The sequence below is a fragment of the Cetorhinus maximus genome, chromosome 12 (genome assembly GCF_964194155.1).
Source record: "Cetorhinus maximus chromosome 12, sCetMax3.hap1.1, whole genome shotgun sequence".
NCBI lineage: Eukaryota > Metazoa > Chordata > Chondrichthyes > Lamniformes > Cetorhinidae > Cetorhinus > Cetorhinus maximus.
This window is the reverse complement of record NC_135890.1, coordinates 123,580,173-123,599,150: the sequence shown is the minus strand read 5'-3', so window position 1 is coordinate 123,599,150 and position 18,978 is coordinate 123,580,173. Positions and strand designations below refer to the sequence as shown.

The 18,978-nt window shown below is 43.2% G+C and overlaps 1 protein-coding gene across 3 annotated transcripts in view; it reads left to right on the top strand.

Moving 5' to 3' along the window:
* Positions 1-18,978, top strand: part of pitpnm2 (phosphatidylinositol transfer protein, membrane-associated 2) — a 314,925-nt gene that overhangs the window by 290,320 nt on the left and 5,627 nt on the right. For all 3 annotated transcript variants that reach the window (XM_078554574.1, XM_078554573.1, XM_078554572.1), the window contains 4 exons: positions 4,950-5,098; positions 5,833-5,982; positions 18,220-18,403; positions 18,583-18,711. In XM_078554574.1, coding sequence (XP_078410700.1) covers positions 4,950-5,098; positions 5,833-5,982; positions 18,220-18,403; positions 18,583-18,711 — 612 coding nt within the window. The remainder of the gene's footprint in view (positions 1-4,949; positions 5,099-5,832; positions 5,983-18,219; positions 18,404-18,582; positions 18,712-18,978) is intronic.

Genomic DNA, 18,978 nt, shown 5'->3' with positions numbered 1-18,978 from the left:
GTCAGATCCATAAATGGGATGCTTTGCTTGGGCAGCTGTACTGTCTCTCTCAGACGAAACAATCACATGTTCTCTTTGATGTGTGTGTGAGAGCCAACTCTGGAGACCTCAGAACTGAGGATGGCATTTTTGGCAGATCTGTACTTCCTTTCCCAACACTGCAAGTCAATAATAACAGTGACTATAAATAACCACAGTGCAATTGGTTTCCAGTTCTTACACTATTAATGTTCAAATAGTTGTTTGGTAGTACAGAACTTGAGTTTTTTATAATTCATTCACGGGATGTGGGCTTTGCTGGCTGGGCCAGCATTTGTTGCCCATCCCTAGTTGCCCCTGAGAAGGTGGTGGTGAGCTGCCTTCTTGAACCGCTGCAGTCCATGTGGTGTAGGTACACCCACAGTGCTGTTAGGGAGGGAGTTCCTGGATTTTGACCCAGCGACAGTGAAGGAACGGCGATATATTTCCAAGTTAGGATGGTGAGTGACTTGGAAGGGAACTTCCAGGTGGTGGTGTTCCCATCTATCTGCTGCCCTTGTCCTTCGAGGTGGTAGTGGTCGTGGGTTTGGAGTATTGCTGAAAAAGGAGACATGGCAAAGCTTTACATCTTGCACTCATCAGGACACTTTGCAAGAATACCAATATAAGAGGAAAACAACAATTTATACTGTATGTGAAGAGAGGCTGATTGGTAGGCAAGTGGACTCTGATTGGTAGAGGTGTTTCCATGGAGAATGCACCAGTGATGGTGACTGACAGTTAGCTGCCAAGCATTGCTTGAACTTTAAACCAGGCAGTTTGACCCTGATTGGTCAAGGCATTGTCCTGAGGAATGAGTCAGTGAATGGCTGTCACTTATTTTGTTGAGCTGAAATAGGCGCAATGTGTGTACATGTTCCTTCCGTCTGCAAAGAACGTGGCCCTGTGTATTAATATATGTAGCTTCCAGTACACGCAAATGCGCCAAACTGTGAGCCCAACTGAAAATCTTAAATTGGTTGTCAGCATAATGCCTAGCACACTGAGGATTATTTAGCAAATGTTGTGCAAGAGCGGAATCACATCTAATGTTGGACACTGTGTTTTGAGTTTTGCAAGCACAGGCTAGTTGGGTGCGGCCTGTAACCTGCCCACTGTGAACAGCAGCTGGAACATGCTGTTTGATATGAGTCATCAGTCTTTGGGATGTATGGCCTGCATATAGCATTACACTGGCACTGAAATTCATATAGCACATTACTCATTTCTGTGATAGCCAGAACATCATCTTGGCTTGACGGCAGCATCATGTTAGTGGCGAATATCACTCGTGTTGCTACCGTAGAGTAGCAGTGTGAAACAGCTAGCATCGCCTGTTGCTCAAATTTCTGAGATACCTTGCCCTTCCAGGGTAATCTGAGGTAGACTGGGCGTTTTTCAGGGCCAAAAGTGACATCCTTGGGCCTGTTCATGAGTTTGCACGATTTACAGCACAAAATGATCTGATCAGAGTAGCCATTATCCTGGAGGATGCATTTGATGTGCCCTATTTCAGCATCAAGCTTGCATGGTGAGCAAATGGCTTGGGCCCTATTTACAAGGTTGCTGATAAGACCAATCTTATAGAGTGTGGAACTGTAAGAATCCCATATATTGACCAGTGAAGGTAGGCTTGTGGTAGAAAACCCCCTGGCAGGTTTCTCAACTAGTATGTCAAAGAAGGGGAGCTCATTTGACTGCTCCATTTTAAAGGTGAATTTGAGTGCAGGATGGAGCCCATTAAGACATGTAAGGAAAGTATTACATGGAGCTGCAGATTTAAATATAGCAAATGTATCATCCACATATCGGAACGATGCGAGATGTAGAAGGTTAGGTGTCATTCCACTGAAGACACGTTTCTCATGGAACCCGACAAAGATGTTTGTGAGAGCTGGGTCTGGAGGGGATCCCATGGCAACACCATCCATTTGGCATACATGTGGTCATTAAAACTGAACTCAACTGCTTGGGTTGCCGAGTTTATAAGTTCAGTGAATACTGATGCACGCATTGTTGGTGGGTCTTGATCACCATGATATAGTGCTACAGCGCAAATATCTATGGCTTCCTTAAGTGGAACATTGGTGAATAGGCTAGCAATGTCAAGTGAGCACATCGATACATCGGTATGCAAATCCTGTATGGTCTTTGCAAATGTGAAGGAGTCCTTCACCATGCTTGTAAAACTCAAAACACAGAGTCCAACACCAGATGTCTACCAAATCCTGCTGTGCTCTTAAAGAGACAATTTAAAACCTAAAATTTAAAGAGACTTTGTCGCTCCTGAAGAAGGATTAGAAAGCGACCCACTATATTCCTAGGAGCAGCTCACACTGCATTCCATATTTATTTAATTAACTAAATTTAAATTCCCCAGCTACTATGCTGGGACTTGAATTTATGGGCAGAATCTTACCTTTGGCGTGCGGGCGTCCTGATGTCATCACACTGTCTCGCGATATTTCGTTTGGCGGGCACACATCAGAGTTGGCTGTGCAGAGGCCGATAATTGAAAGGCCTATTAAGGCCATTAACGTACTAATTAACTTCAAATTTAAGCTGCCCGTCCAACCTAACAGTTGGCAGCAGGCGAAAAAGCCAAGCGGCCTTTGCATTTTTTAGGAAACCTCATCGATGATCGGGATGAGGTTTCCTAAAGCAAATGCTAATTAAATAAAAACTTTTCTTTGACATTAAAAACATGTCCCATCTCATGTGACATAATTAAATTTTTAATGTCATTATTTTTTTAAAAAGCACTTCATGGTATGGAGCTGCCTCAGGCAGACTGAAGCGCTCTTTCACACGCATGCGCAAACTGCGCACTAGACCCGACTCTCCCTCTCCCCCCACCCCGCCTGCACAGGTAGCGCTTAGGCTGCTGCTCACAATCCACGCAGGGCAGACCTTAATTGGCCCCGCCCATGTGAAATCGCAGTGTGGAGCCAATCACGGGCAGCGGTCGGCTCCCCGACCACTCCCACCGAGCCCGCTCAACGCAGGAAAAATTCAGGCCCATGTGTCTGGATTATTTGCCAGGCATCTGGATTATTAGTCCCATAACATAACCACAATGCTACCATTTCATATTTGTACATATGAACAACCTCTTCATCCTAGAGCAGTTCTCATTACTAAATAATGGCAATAAAATAACCAGAGGGTTAGCCACCTGATCTGCCGTTGTATGGTATGGTAACATAGCGTTAATGTTGCAGGACTAGTCTCAATAATGGTAACCATGAAAATTCCAAAACTCCAGACCCCCAGCACTGTGATTCTTAACTCCCTCTGAAATGACCTAGAAAGCCACACAATTTCCCTCCCTAACAGCACTGTGGGTGCACCTACACCACATGGACTGCAGCAGTTCAAGAAAGTGGCTCTCCACTACCTTCTCAAGGGCAAGTAAGGATGGACAATAAATTCTTCCCATGCCCATATTCCATGAGTGAATAAAAACACACTTGGGTCAAATGCAGTTCTAACTTTGTTAGCCTAATTTTCTGTATGTAACTCACCAAATTTAATTTAACTCATCCAATTTCATCATGCCAGCTAAATCATCTGAAGGACTTCAAAACAGTCCAAACTGTGTAAGTATTACTGCTTCAAGGGACGGTGTACCTGTGTGTAGAAAATCCAGTCTGAGTGTAAAGAGAACATTTGTCAGTTATTACTTCGATTTATTGAAAAGAGGATTGACTCACACAGGCAAAATCTACTTGGCCTTTGATTCCTTAAATATCCTGCTTCTAGTTTTGTTTCTACTGCTTAGAATTGACTGTGCCCCATGATATAGGACTTTTAAAGGGAAGGATGTATGCTATTTGAGATAGAATGAGGTCATTTCAAATGTAACTCATATCACCCTCAGTCTGAGGTGTCCTGCTTGACACAAGCAAGACTTTATGGAATCAGCCCTTCCCACGGGGTTGTAGATCTCCACTGTTCCATTAGCTTTCTGTAATGGAAATCACGGGTGGAATTTTATGGCCTTGCTGCAGTAGGGATGGGGCTGTAAAATGCGGCGAGCTGTTGACTTCGGCAGGACTGGAATATCACAGAATCACAGTGCAGAAGAGGCCCTTCGGCCCATCAAGTCTGCACCAACACGTGAGAAACACCTGACCTACTTACCTAATCCCATTTACCAGCACTTGGCCCATAGCCTTGAATGTTATGACGTACCAAGTGCTCATCCAGGTACTTTTTAAAGGATGTGAGGCAACCCGCCTCCACCACCCTCCCAGGCAGTGCATTCCAGACCATCACCACCCTCTGGGTAAAAAAGTTTTTCCTCACATCCCCCCTAAACCTCCTGCCCCTCACCTTGAACTTATGCCCCCTTGTGACAGACCCTTCAACTAAGGGGAACAGCTGCTCCCTATCCACCCTGTCCATGCCCCTCATAATCTTGTACACCTCGATCAGGTCGCCCCCTCAGTCTTCTCTGCTCCAACGGAAACAACCCAAGTCTATCCAACCTCTCTTCATAACTTAAATGTTTCATCCCAGGCAACATCCTGGTGAATCTCCTCTGCACCCTCTCCAGTGCAATCACCGCTGGCAGGAGGAGCCATAAAATTCTGCCCCATCTTTTGGATGTTTTAAGTCTGTCAAATAAATGGCTGCAGAGGGTGTTGTTTATTGACTTTCTGCTTGTAGCCTAGTTCTGTCTGATCTGTGTAATGATCTTACCTTCTGCTGCCCATTGAGGAAACAGGGCCATTGCCATCAATAACCAATAACTGGGCCTGTAAAGCCAGTAAATTCCTTTGAAGATCAACGTGAACTTGTCAGTGGCATCTTGGTAAAACCTATTTTGCTGGAGATGAGTGATATTTGATTGAATTCGCTGGTGCCTTGGAATCTTTGTTGTGCAACTTCCACCTGATATAATTTTGTTCTTTATTTTCTTTCAACAGGTGGACATTCATATTATGACTCAGCCTCCCACAGGAGAGTGGGTTTATTTTGACACTGATATTACAAACAGCAGTGGCAGAATTTCCTACGTTATCCCAAAGGACAAGAGACTGGGAATTGGTGTCTATCCAGTAAAAATGGTGATTAGGTAATTGTGTGAATTTTAAACTTGGAAATTGATAGAATATCAATGTGCACAGTTATAGGAAACTCCAGGAAATATTTTCTTTGTACAAACTCACCTTTCTTCATATTATTTCTAAATAATTGACTTTTTTTTTAGGTTAAAATGATTATCTAATTTAGGCAGAAGTTGATAAAGTCCTGACTGCAGGGTTTAACATTCAATCCAGTCTAATGAAATGAGAGCTTGATTTCTCCAGACATCAGCAACCCTTCAATGTGGAATAAATTTAGCCAATTCCCAGGGGCACAGCAGAAAGTGCTGACAATATGGTGTTAAGTTGCTGCCCTCTGTATAATCATTACAGTCACCCATCGTCCAGAAGTAGCAAACTCATCTTTGCATTGTAAGCTCATGGGTTCAAGCCCCACTCCAGAGACTTGAGCACGTAATCCAGGCTGACATATCTGTGCAGTGCTGAGCAAGCAGTGCAATGTTGGGGACAATTTTCAGAACCTGTTTAATACTTTCATACTGATAAAGCGTTAACGGAACAGTCTAACTAAAGGATTAAATGTGCACAGGTAAATTAAATGCAGAAGAATAATGTGATTTGTTTGAACAGCAGGAACTGCTTGATTGAGAAATGAGTTTGTAAATAATAATTACACTTAAAACCTACCCGCAACCAGTGCTGGAGTGTAAACTTGTTTTGATTGCCTGTGAAAAGGATTTTTTTTAAATATTTTTTTTTCTAGGGGCGATCATACATCTGGAGATAGCTACATAACTGTTCTGCCAAAAGGAACAGAGTCTGTGGTGTTTAGTATTGATGGATCATTTGCAGCTAGTGTCTCCATTATGGGCAGTGATCCCAAGGTCAGAGCTGGAGCAGTGGATGTTGTAAGGTAAATGTAAATAATTGCCCTTAACTATCAATGAAGAAGTGGGTATAGGTTCCTTCATTAAAGTTAGTAGAATAACCAAAGTAAGGAAAATTATTTTACAACACTTGTCCCTCTAACTGTAATTACATTTTGCTTTTGAAAGGTTGCTCTTGCTAAAGTGTGCACTGATTATGTACAATAAGCAAAATACTGCAGATGCTAGAAATCTGAAGTAAAGACAGAAAACACAGGAAATGTGGCAGGCCAATAGTCATCTGTGAAGAGAGGAACAAGAGGATAAATATACACTTTGACAACTGAAACGCTGGCTTGGATTTTCAGGCTGGCATCAGGCCACTGATCTCGGTCCCAAATGGGTCCCAAGCCTGCTCATGTCACTAGTGCACTGTCTGGCGTGACTTTCCGGAGGCAACGTCCTCTGTGACAGAGCAGGCTCCCAAGGCTGGAGGCCTAATCAGAGGGCCCACAATAATGTTAGAGGTGGGCATTGCTGCAGCAGGTCAACATGGAGGCACCCTTTGGTGCATGCACAGAATTTATCAGTTAAAGAGGCCTGAAGCCAGTAGGGAAATCAGGGTGGAGGAGAAAACCCCTCTGCAGGATTAGTCACAGGCAGGGCTATGGCCTTTCATTGCTGCAGCCCCATTGTTGGGGCATGGAGCCTCTAGCTCTGATGGCCTCCTGGTCTGCTACTGGGAGTCTGCCTTGATTGAGCCAATGGCCTCCACATATGTCGGGGGAGTCACGCTGACATCGGTAAAATATAAGCATCAACTTATGGCCATTATGTGGGGCCTTAACTGGACTAGTTACATACCCACCTTCGTAGAGCGGGCAGTTGGCCTGGTTCCCTGTCTTGCCCCCAGGAAAATTTCTTGGACCCCTGAAGGCAGAAATGCATTGGGGAGCCACCCAATGTGGCTTCTCCCTTTTTCCAACATCCCACAGCCCTCCCCACCCCACCCCACCCCCGTCTTTTACCCCATCTCCTTAGGGCTGGGAAAATCCAGCCTGTTAACTCTGTTTCTCCCTTTGCAGAAGCTGCCTGACCTGAGTATTTCCAAAGTGACTTTCATTTAATGTTTGTCATTTAATTTTCATAATACATTTTTCTGCTGGTAACCGTAAACAATTTGCATTTTCTCTCAGAATGATAGAAAGTTTATGGCACAGTAAGTGGCCACTTGGCCCATCGTGTTCGCACTGGCTGAAAAAAGGAGCCACCCAGCCTAATCCCATTTTCCATCATTTGGTCAGTAGCCCTGCAAGTTACTGCATTTAGATGCACATCGCATCCGCGCACCTTTTAAATGAGATGAGGTTGTCTGCTTCTACCGTCCTTTAGGCAGTGAGTTCCAGACCCCTACCACCCTCTGGGTGAAAAGGTTTTTCCTAATCTCCTCTCTAATCCTTATACAAATCACTTTAAATCTATGCCCCTTTCCTAAGGTAAATAGGCCCTTCCCATTCACTCTATCCAAGCCCTTCACAATTTTGTACAAGTCAATCAGATCTCCCCTTAGCCTCCTCTGTTCGAAGGAGAACAATCCCAGCCTATCCAATCTTTCCTCATAGCTGCAATTTTCCAGTTCTGGCAACATCTTCGTAAATCTCCTCTGTACCCTGCCTAATTCAATTACATCCTTTCTGTAATGAGGTGACCAGAACTGCACACAGTACTCAAGCTGTGGCCTAACTAATGTTTTATATAGTTCCAGCATAACCTCCTTGCTCTTCTTGTATTCTATGCCTTGGCTAATAAAGGAAAGGACTCCATATGCCTTCTTAAACACCTCATTGAACTGTCCTGCTGCCTTCAGGGATCTGTGGACATTCACTCCAAGGTCCCTCACTTCCTCTACACTTCTCAGTATCCTCTCATTTATTGTGTATTGCTTTGTCTTGCTTGACCTCCCCAAATGCATCACCTCACACTTCTCCAGGTTGAATTCAATTTGCCTCTTTCCTGCCCACCTGACCATCCATTGATGTCTTCCTGGAGTCTACAGCTATCCTCCTTGCTATCAACCACGTGGCCAATTTTTGTGTCGCCTTCAAACTTCTTGATCATTCCTCCTATATTTCCATCCAAATTGTTAATATAATACCACAAAAAGCAGGTTACCCAGTACGGAACCCTGTGGAATCCCACTGGAAACAGCCTTCCAGTCGCAAAAGCACCTGTCAACAATTACCCTTTGTTTCCTGCCACTGAGCCAATTTTGTATCCAGTTTACTACATTCCCCTGGATCCCATGGGTTTTTATTTTTTTTAACCAGTCTGCCATGTGGGACCTTGTCAAAAGCTTTGCTAAAATCCACGTAGACCACATCAACTCTATTACTCTCATCAATCCTCCTCGTCGCCTCCTCAAAAATTCAATCACGTTAGTCAGACACAACCTCCCCTTAACAAATCCATGCTATCTGTTCTTGATTATTCTGTGCCTAAAAGATAGTTTATCTTGTCTCTCAGCATTGATTCCAACAATTTGTCCTAGTCCAGGATTGGATTGACTGGCCTGAAATGATTCAGTCTACTCCTTTAATCAAAGATGCAGCATTAGCAGACCTCCAATCCTCTGGCACCACACCCGTATGCCAGAAGTTGCCTGAAATAGTAAACCTGAGGATTGGGAGCATTTTAGAATACAGAAAAGGATGACCAGGAACCTGTTGATAGAATATGAATGTAAACTAGCAAAAAACATAAAAATGGACTGTAAAAGCTTCTATAGGTATGTAAAAAGGAAGTGTTTGGCTAAGACAAATGTGGGTCCATTACAGGCAGTGTCAGGAGAATTTATAATGGGGAACAGAGAAATGACAGAGAATCTAAATGATTACTTTTGTGTCTGTCTTCACTGAGGAAGATACAAGAAACCTCCCAGGATTACAGATCCAAGAGACTAGGGAGAATGAGGAATTGAAGGAAATTAGCATTAGTAAGGTTGCATTGGAGAAATTAATGGGACTGAAGGCTGATAAGTCCCCGGGACCTGATATTCTACATCCCAGAATGTTGAAAGCTATGGAGATAGTGAATGCATTAGTGATCACCTTCCAAAATTCTACAGATTCAGGAATGGTTCCCGCAGATGGGAAGGTAGCAAATGTCACCCCAGTATTTAAGAAGGGAGGGAGAGAGAAAACAGGAAACTATAGACCTGTTAGCCTCGCATCAGTAGTAAGGAAAATGCTAGAATCTATTATAAAGAATGTGATAAATGGACACTTGGATAATAATGATCTGATTGGGCATAGTTAGCATGGATTTACAAATGGGAAATCATGTTTGACGAACCTGTTGGAGTTTTTTGAGGATGTTACTAACAAAATTGATAAAGGGGAGTTGGTGGATGTGGTATACTTGGATTTTCAGAAGGCTTTTGATAAAGTTCCCCACAGGAGGATGGTTAGCAAAGTTAAAGCACATAGGATAAGAGGTAATATACTTTCATGAATTAAGGATTGGCTAACAGGCAGAAAACAGGTCATTCTCACTCGTGGGGTACTGCAAGGATCAGTACTTGGGCCCCAGCTGTTCACAATATATATCAATGATTTGGATGTGGGGACCAAAAGTGATATTTCCAAGTTTGCAGATGATACAAAGCTAGGCAGGAATGTGTGTTATGAGGAAGATGTAAAGTGGCTTCAAGAGGATTTGGACAGACTTAGTGAGCGGGCAAGATAACAGCAGATAGAATATAATGTGGGAAAATGTGAGGTTGTCCAATTTGGTAGGAGGAACAGATGTGCAGAGTATTTCTTAAATGGTAAGCGATTAGAAAGTGTAGATGTACAAAGGGACCTGGGTGTCCTTGTCCATAAGTCCCTGAAAGCTAACATGCAGGTGCAGCAGAAATTAGGAAGGTTAATGGAATGTTAGCCTTTATCGCAAGAGGATTTGAGTACAGGAGTAGTGAAGTCTTGCTTCAATTGTATAGGACCATGGTTAGACTGCACCTGGAGTATTGTGTGCAGTTTTGGTCCCCTTATCTTAGGAAGGATATTATTGTCATAGAGGGAGTGCAACAAATGTTCACCAGACTTGTTCCAGAGATGGTGGGACTGTCTTATGAAGAGAGAACTGGGCCTGTATTCTGTAGCGTTTTGAAGAATGAGAAACCTCTCAGGATAGACAGGTTAGATACAGGTAAGATGCTTCCCCTGGTTGGGGAGTCTAGAATCAGGGGACACAATTTCAAAACAAAGAGGAAACCACTGAGAATCGATGAGGAGAATCTTTTTTTACTCAGAGTTGTGAATCTTTGAAATTCTCTACCCCAGTGGGCTGTGGAAGCTCAGTCATTGAGTATGTTTAAAGCAGAGATTGACAGATTTCTAAACACCAATGACATAAAGGGATATGGGGATAGTGTGGGGAAAAAGACATTGAAGTGGATGATCAGCCATGATTGAATGACGGATCAGACTTGATGGGCTAAATGGCCTACTCCTCCTATGTATTCAGTGAAGATTGGAAAATGATGGCCAGACCTTCTGCCATTTCGTCCCTGGCTTCTTTTAACTTCCTGGGATACTTAATACTTCCTCTCCCTCTATGTTTATCACATCTAATACTTCACACTCCTGCTCCTTAATCACAAAGTTAAGATTTTTCAGGCATTACTAACTGAGAGCAGTATTGTCTGATAAATTACTGTTGGAACTTAGGTGACACTTTTAGCCACATTACATAGAATTAATTATATAATTTCACCATCGAATTTACACATGCAATAAATTTAGTACAAACCACACCCTCCCAGTACAGGTAAATTTATTTCACACATAGATATTTACTGAAGAAACATCTACCACCATTCAGTAACTAAGAAAATAAAACATGCAACAATCAAAATACACTCACTCTGCTTTTCATTTTCCTGTTTTATCAACAAAAACATGCACAGGTTAAGGTACGTAGAAACAGGAGGAAGCCGTTACCCCCCTCGAGCTGTTTGCCATTAATTTAGATGATGCCTGATCTGTATCTTAAGTCCATTTACCAACCTTTGCTTCATATCCTTTCATACCCTTATCTAACAAAAATTTTATCAATATTCAGAAATTTTCAATCGACCCCCAACCTCAACAGCTGAGGAGAGTGCGAGAGGAGGACCCTGAGACAGGCAGTCAGCAGCACCTAGAGGAGAGTGCGAGAGGAGGACCCTGGTTCAGGCAGTCAGCAGCACCTAGAGGAGAGTGCGAGAGGAGGACCCTGAGACAGGCAGTCAGCAGCACCTAGAGGAGAGTGCGAGAGGAGGACCCTGAGACAGGCAGTCAGCAGCACCTGGAGGACAGGGTGAGAGGAGGACCCTGGGACAGGCAGTCAGCAGCATCTGGAGGATCTAGCATCTAGTCTATACTCAAGTAGAAGTAAGGGTAACATAAAAGCAAGGGTCCATGTTCTATTTAGTTAAGATATGTCTGGCATGCTCAGTCCTGTGATTTGCACATCCTGCGCTATGTGGGAACTCCTGGATGCTCCTGGCGGTCTCGATGACCATGTTTGCAGGAGGTGTCTTCGACTGTAGCAACTCGAGCTCTGGGTTTCAGAGTTTGAGCAGCAGCTGGGGACACTACGATGCGTTCACAAGGTTGAGAGGTTCGTGGATAGGATAGCACATTTTAGGGTGTAGTTACCCCGCAGCTTAAGCAAGTGCAAGCAGAGAGGGAATGGGTGACTGCCAGACAGAAGAAGGGGACCAGGCAGGTAGTGAGGGAATCCCCCGAGTGCATCTCTTTCACAAACTCTTTTTCAGCCTTGGAAAACAGTGAGAGTGACGGTTCCTCTGGAGGCCAACCAGAGCCAAGGCCTTGGCATTGTGGGTGGTCCAGTTGCTCAAGGGCGGAGGGGGAAAGAAGTGTGGAAGGGCAATAGTGGTAGGGGATTCATTAGTGAGGGGAGTAGACAGGCGCTTCTGTGGCCGTAGACATGACTCCAGGATGGTATGTTGCCTCCCGGGTACCAGGATCAAGGATGTTATGGAACAGCTGCAGGACATTCTGAAGGGGGAGGGTAAACAGCCAGAGGTCGTGGTCCATGTTGGGACCAATGAAAAAGGAAGAAAGAGAAATGAGGTCCTGGAAGCAGACTTTAGGGAGTTAGGTAGGAAATTGAAAATCAGGACTTCAAAGGTAGCAATCTCTGGATTACTCCCAGTGCTACGCAGTAGTGAGTATAGGAACAGAAGGATAGAGCAGATGAATGTGTGGCTGGAGAGATGGTTCAAGAGGGAGGGCTTTAGATTCCTGGTGCATTGGGACTGTTTCTGGGGGAGGTGGGACCTGTACAAGTTGGGTGGGTTACATCTGAACAGGAACTGGACCAACATCCTCATGGGGAGGTTTGCTAATGCTGTTGGGATGGAATTAAACTAAATTGGCAGGGGGATGAGATCCTGAAAAGTAGTTCAGAGGGGAGAGAAGCTGAGATGGAATTAGAAGTTAAAACGTTAGTAAGTCTGGAAGGCAGAGGAAATATAGGTGAGATATGAAAGAAGTGAGTTTAGCAAGGCTAAATGGAATATACTTTAATTGAAGGAGCCTGAGGAATAAAACAGACGAGCTGAGGGCACAGATAAGCACGTGGGAGTGTAATATCATAGCTATGACCGAGACTCAGCTAAAAGAAGGGCAGGATTGGCAGCTCAACATTCCTGGTTACAGGGTATTCAGATGAGATAGAGGGGGGGATAGAAGAGATGGGGGTGTCGCAATATTGATCAAAGAATCAGTTATAGCAGTGAGGAGGGATGTTATCTTGAAAGGATCATCAAATGAGGCCAAATGGGTAGAAGTAAAAACACACAAAAGGGGAAAACACACTGTTGGGTGTGTACTATAGGCCTCCAAACAGTCAAGGAGAGATAGGGGATCAAATATGTAATTAAATTTCAGAGAAGTGTAAGAATAATAAGGCAGTAATAATAGGGGATTATAACTACCTAAATATTAACTGGGATAGTTTTACTGTGCAAGGGAGGGAGGGAGCAAAATTCTTAAGTTGCACCCAGGAGAACCTCTTTAGCCAATACGTAGAAAGCCCAACAAGAGAGGGGCTAATTCTGGACCTCATATTTGGAAATGAACCCGGGAAGGTGGAAGCTGTATTAGTAGGGGAGCATTTTGGAGATAGTGACCATAACTCAGTTAGATTTAGGATAGTTATGGAAAAAGATAAGTTTAGGCCGGGAATAAAAGTTCTAAACTGGGGAAAGACTAACTTTACTAAGATGAGATACGATTTGGCCCAAGTGGACTGGGAGCAGCTACTTGCAGATAAAACTGTGTCAGAGCAGTGTGAGGTATTCAAGGAGGAAATAGCAAGTACAGGGCAAATATGTTCCCATAAAGACAAAGGGGGGGACCAAGTCCTGAGAACCCTGATGTCAAGGGACATAAAGGTTAGGATTAAGAAAAAAAAGAACCTTACGGCAGATACCCTAGAGGAGAATAAAAAGTGCGGTGGGGTTGGAGAGTCTTAAAAAGGAAATTCGGAAAGCTAAGAGAGTGCATGAGAAAGCATTGGCAGGTAGGATAAAGGAAAACCCAAAGGGGTTTTTTAAATATATAAAGAGCAAGAGAATAACTAGGGAAAGGGTAGGGCAATGTGTGTGTGGACCTGGAAGACGTGGGTACAGTCCTGAATGAATACTTTACATCAGTCTTCACAAATGAAAAGGACGACACAGGTATATACATCAGGGTGGAGGACTGTGAAATATTAGAGGAAATTAACATAGAGAGGAGGTACTAGTGGGTTTAGCGGCCTTAAAAGTGGATAAATCCACAGGCCTGGATGAGATGTATCCCAGGCTGTTGAAGGAGGCAAGGGAAAAGATATCGGGCCCAGGCAGTAATTTTCAAACCGTCTCTGCCCACAGGTGAGGTGCCAGAGGACTGGAGGACTGCTAACATTGTCCCATTATTTAAAAAGGGAGGGAGGGATAGACCAGGAAATTACAGGCCAGTCAGTCTAACTTTGGTGGTGGGGAAGCTACTAGAAAGAATTCTGAGGGACAGAATATATCTGCACTTGGAGAGACACCGATTAATCAGGGATAGTCAGCATGGATTTGTTAAGGGAAGGTCGTGTTTGACAAATTTGATTTTTTTTTGAGGGAGTAACCAGGAGTGTTGATGAGGGTAATGCATTTGATGTGGTCTACATGGACTTTAGCAAGGCTTTTGATAAGGTCCCTTATGGCAGATTGGTCAAGAAAGTAGGAGCCCATGGGATCCAAGGCAAAGTGGCACATTGGATCCAAAATTGGCTGAGAGGCAGGAAGCAGAGGGTGATGGTAGAGGGATGTTTCTGTGACTGGAAGTCTGTTTCCAGTGGGGTTCCGCAGGGCTCAGTGCTGGGGCCTTTGCTGTTTGTGGTGTACATAAATGATTTGGACTTAAATGTAGGGGGTATGATCAAGAAGTTCGTGGATGACATGAAAATTGGTCGGGTGGTAAATAGTGAGGAGGATAGCCGTAAACTGCAGGAGGATATCAATGGACTGGTCAGGTGGACAGAGCAGCGGCAAACGGAATTCAACCCGGAAAAGTGTGAGGTAATGCACTTGGGGAGGGCTAACAAGGAAAGGGATTACACTATGAATGGTAGGACCCTGGAAAGTACTGAAGATCAGAGGGACCTTGGTGTGCACATTCACAGATCCTTGAAGGTAGCAGGGCAGGTAGATAACGTGGTTGAGAAGGCATATGGGATACTTGCCTTTATTAGCTGAGGCATAATATACAAGAGCAGGGAGGTTATGCTGGAACTGTATAAAATGCTGACTGGGCCACAGCTGGAGTACTGTGTGCAGTTCTGGTCACCACATTATAGGAAGGATGTGATTGCACTGGAGAGGGTGCAGAGGAGATTTACCAGGATGTTGCCTGGGCTGGAGGGTCTGAGCCATGAGGAAAGATTGGATAGGCTGGGGTTGTTTTCTTTGGAGCAGCGAAGGTTGAGAGGGGACCTGATAGAGGTGTATAAGATTATGAGGGGCATAGATAGGGTGGGTAGGAAGGCACTTTTTCCACTAGTAGAGGGGTCAATAACTAGGGGCCATAGATTTAAGGTAAGAGGTAGAAGGTTAAGAGGGGAGTTGAGGAGAAATGTTTTTCACCCAGAGGGTGGTGGGAGTCTGGAACTCTCTGCCTGAAAGGGTGGTTGAGTCAGAAACTCTCTCAACATTTAAGAAGTATTTAGATATTCACTTGCGTTGCCATAGCCTCCAGGGCTATGGGCCAAGCACTGGAAACGGGGATTAGTGTCGTCAGATCTTTGTTGACCGGCGCAGACATGATGGGCTGAATGGCCTCCTTCTGTGCCGTAAACGTCTATGAGCTTGTTGGAGGAGAGAGTTCCAGATTTATACTACTCTTTGTATGAAAAAGTGCTTCCTGTCATCAGCCTTGAATGTCCTAGCTGCAATTTGAAGATATTGCTCCTTTGTTCTGTACTCGCCCACCAGAGAAAATAGTTTCTCTCCATCTACCCGATGAAATCCTTTCGTCACCTTGAACACTTTGATTAGACTACATTTTAAAGGAATAGTCCGTGCAACCTGTCCTCATAATTTAACCCTTTTAGCCCCAGTTTCATTCTGATGAACACATGCACACATTGTATGATATAAGTATTGAGAGCACAAGCCCAACAATTGTGTCTATTAGTCATTTGTTACCAACTCATTTCATATCAACGTCAGTTTCTCAAAGTCTCAGCAAGACGTGAGAGCAGCAAAAGGAAGGAGGAGGATGTATTTGGGTAATGGGACTGCTGACGGAATCTGAATTAGTGAAGGATATTAATAACCTTTGGAAAAACAGCAGCAACATTGGCTAGAGTACAGAAGTCCCAGTGCCAGAGATTACTGTAGGCCAACTGGATTCTATTGTAGATTTTTGTCTAGGTAATAAAGTCATTTTGCATCTGACCATAAATATTTTGTCCCAGAAAATGTGCTGTGAATAAAGTTGTAAACCACTTTTGAAATATCTAGTCACACTTAAACTACTATATTAAGCAAGAACCTAAGAAATAGGAGCAGGAAGAGACCACACAGCCCATCGAACCTGCTCTGACACTCAATATGACCATGGCTGATCTTGGGCTTCAAGTCTACTTTTTCACCCATTCTCCATGTCTCTTCATTCCTTGAGAGACCAAAAATCTGTCTATCTCAGCCTTAAATATATTCAATGATGAAGCATCCACAGCCCTCCTTGGTAGAGAATTCCAAACATTCACAACCCTTTGAGTGAAGAAATTTCTCCTTATCTCCATTCTAAATGATCGGCTTCTTATCCTGAAACTGTGCCCCCTGTGTTCTAGATCAGGGGAAACAACTTTTCAGTATCTACCCGTCAAGCCTATTCATAATCTTGAATGTTTCAATGAGACACCTCTCATTCTTCTAAACTCCAGAGAATATAAGCCCAATTTACTCAGCCCCACATCATAGGACAACGCCTTCATCCCAGAGACCAATCTAGTGAACCTTTGATGTTCTGTCTCCAATCCAAGTATGTCTTTCCTTAAATATGGGGACCGGCATTGCACACACTTTTCAATTGTGGTTTCATCAAAATCCTGTACAATTGCAGCAAGACTTCTTTATTCTTGTACTCTAATCCCCTTGCAATAAAGACTGACATGCCATTTGCCTTTTTAATTGCTTGCTGTACTTGCATGCCAACTTTTTGTACTCCTTGTACAAGCACGCCCAAGTCTCTCTCAACATCAACATTTACAAGTTTCATGCCTTTTAAAAAATATTCTGCTTTTCTATTCTTAGGACCAAAGTGAAAACCTCACACTTCTCCACATTTTACTACATCTGCCATCTTATTGCTCATTCACTTAACCTGTCTATATCTCTTTGCAACCTCCCTGTGTCCTCTTCAAAGCTTGCATTCCCACCTAGCTTTGTATCAGCAGCAAATTTAGATACATTATTCCATGTTTCTTTGTCTTAATCATTAATATAGATTGTAAATAGCTGAGGCCCCAGCACTGTTCCTTGCAGCACTCCACTAACTACTAATCTGATGAAGATATTGCAGACAATGGATATTGCAGACAATGGTTTTGAATGTGGCTGGGGTCTCAGTGACCTTTGTATTGTGTACATTATCTAGATATTGTTACATATTTGCAGGCACATATATAAGAAACTAACATTACAAAATATTTACACATTAAAACTGAATGATGCACAAGTAATTATCCAAGCCATAGGAATAAGCTTAATCAATTTAATGCAAAATCCAAATCAGGTAATACTGTTTGACATGTTTCTTTCTCAAAATAGGTAGTATAGAAATATAATCTCTGAGCCAACTGTTTTTCGCAGTGTGTGGCAGAAACTTGCAAATCATAAAGCTCTAGGCTGATATGGGGGCTGCAAAATTGGTCTTGGGTTGCTGGAGTCAGGGGAGGGAAAACCTGTCAGGGCTTCCCCTGCAGTTCATTAACTAGTGATCCCTGCTGAAAATACAAATGTGAGTGTCAAATGTGGACTGGATCAGGCTCAACCTTGATGGTCCCATAACTGAATAAGTCACCGACTCACTTCCACGTGCATGTTGGTCATTTGGGTAATGTTCATGTGAAACGTATAAAACTGAACCACAACAGGAGGGAAGGAGGGCAAAATACACAGTTAGTGGGAATATGAGAGAAAATGTGATGCTCACCCGATTTTAATTGCTGCACAATTGACGGCTGTGCCTTCAGCTGCCTGGGCCCTAAGCTGTGGAATTCCCTCCCTAGTTCTCTCTCCCACTTTAAGCCACTCCTAAAACCAACCTCTCTGATCAAACTTTTGGTCATCTACCCTAATATCTCCTTATGTAGCTTGGTGTCAAATTTTATTAATAATTGCTCCTGTGAAGTGTGTTGGGTCATTTTATTACATTAAAGATACTAAATAAACACACGTTGTCATTGGTGTCACTTGTGTGTATTATATCTTCTCCAGCTCATCTAAGAGTGATTGTAATAAATGAATGCAAGAGATTGTTACAGACTAAATAAACCAGGTATTGCATGACTTGGAGCATCTCCGCAAAAAGGAACAAAACTCTGAATTAGTTACTGGTTGTATATCAAAAGGAAATAAATTTCAACTTGGTGAGGGTGGTTGGAGCATTGATCATGTTGAGACCTATGGACATGTAAACCTTTTAACTGCAATTGTTAATGAGCTGTTGTGCTCACAGGCACTGGCAGGATCTTGGCTACTTCATTATATATGTAACGGGGCGACCTGATATGCAGAAGCAGAGAGTGGTGGCTTGGCTGGCTCAGCATAATTTCCCCCATGGAATTGTCTCCTTCTGTGATGGACTTGTTCACGATCCTCTTAGGCACAAAGCCAACTTCCTTCGCAGCCTCATGCAAGATGTAAGCATTTCATTTTCAAACTGTATTGTATCTCATCTAATGCTGAAATTATTGATGATCACCTCTAATTTTTCCTTGTTCACACATCTGTTTTTGATTAAACAGTGACTAGCAATTTAACGTCTCAATCCCTAATGTCTCCAAGTATTAATTCCACCATGTACTCCGGAAACTTGCAGGTGTTGATGAAGATTCATGCAGCGTACGGATCCACAAAGGATATTTCAGTTTACAGTTCTCTTGGCTTATCACCATCACAAATCTACATCGTAGGTCGCTCATCTAAAAAGTACCAGCATCAGTGTCAGGTATTGTTCCACACCGTTAGAATATTTTAAATTAGATAGATGGTATCATTCAGATTATAATTATCACAGGCCTTGGGCTGGAAGCGCATCATTTTTTTAAAAATAAGGCAGTAATACAACACCTTATCATTTATATCGGGAACGTCCCAGAGCACTTGGAGACAAATGGATCAATCTGATAATCCGGGTCTTTTTTTTTTTGGTGATGTTGATTGGGAGAGAAAAGTTTTCCAAGACATCAGGAGAACCCCTCAGCTGTTCTTCAAA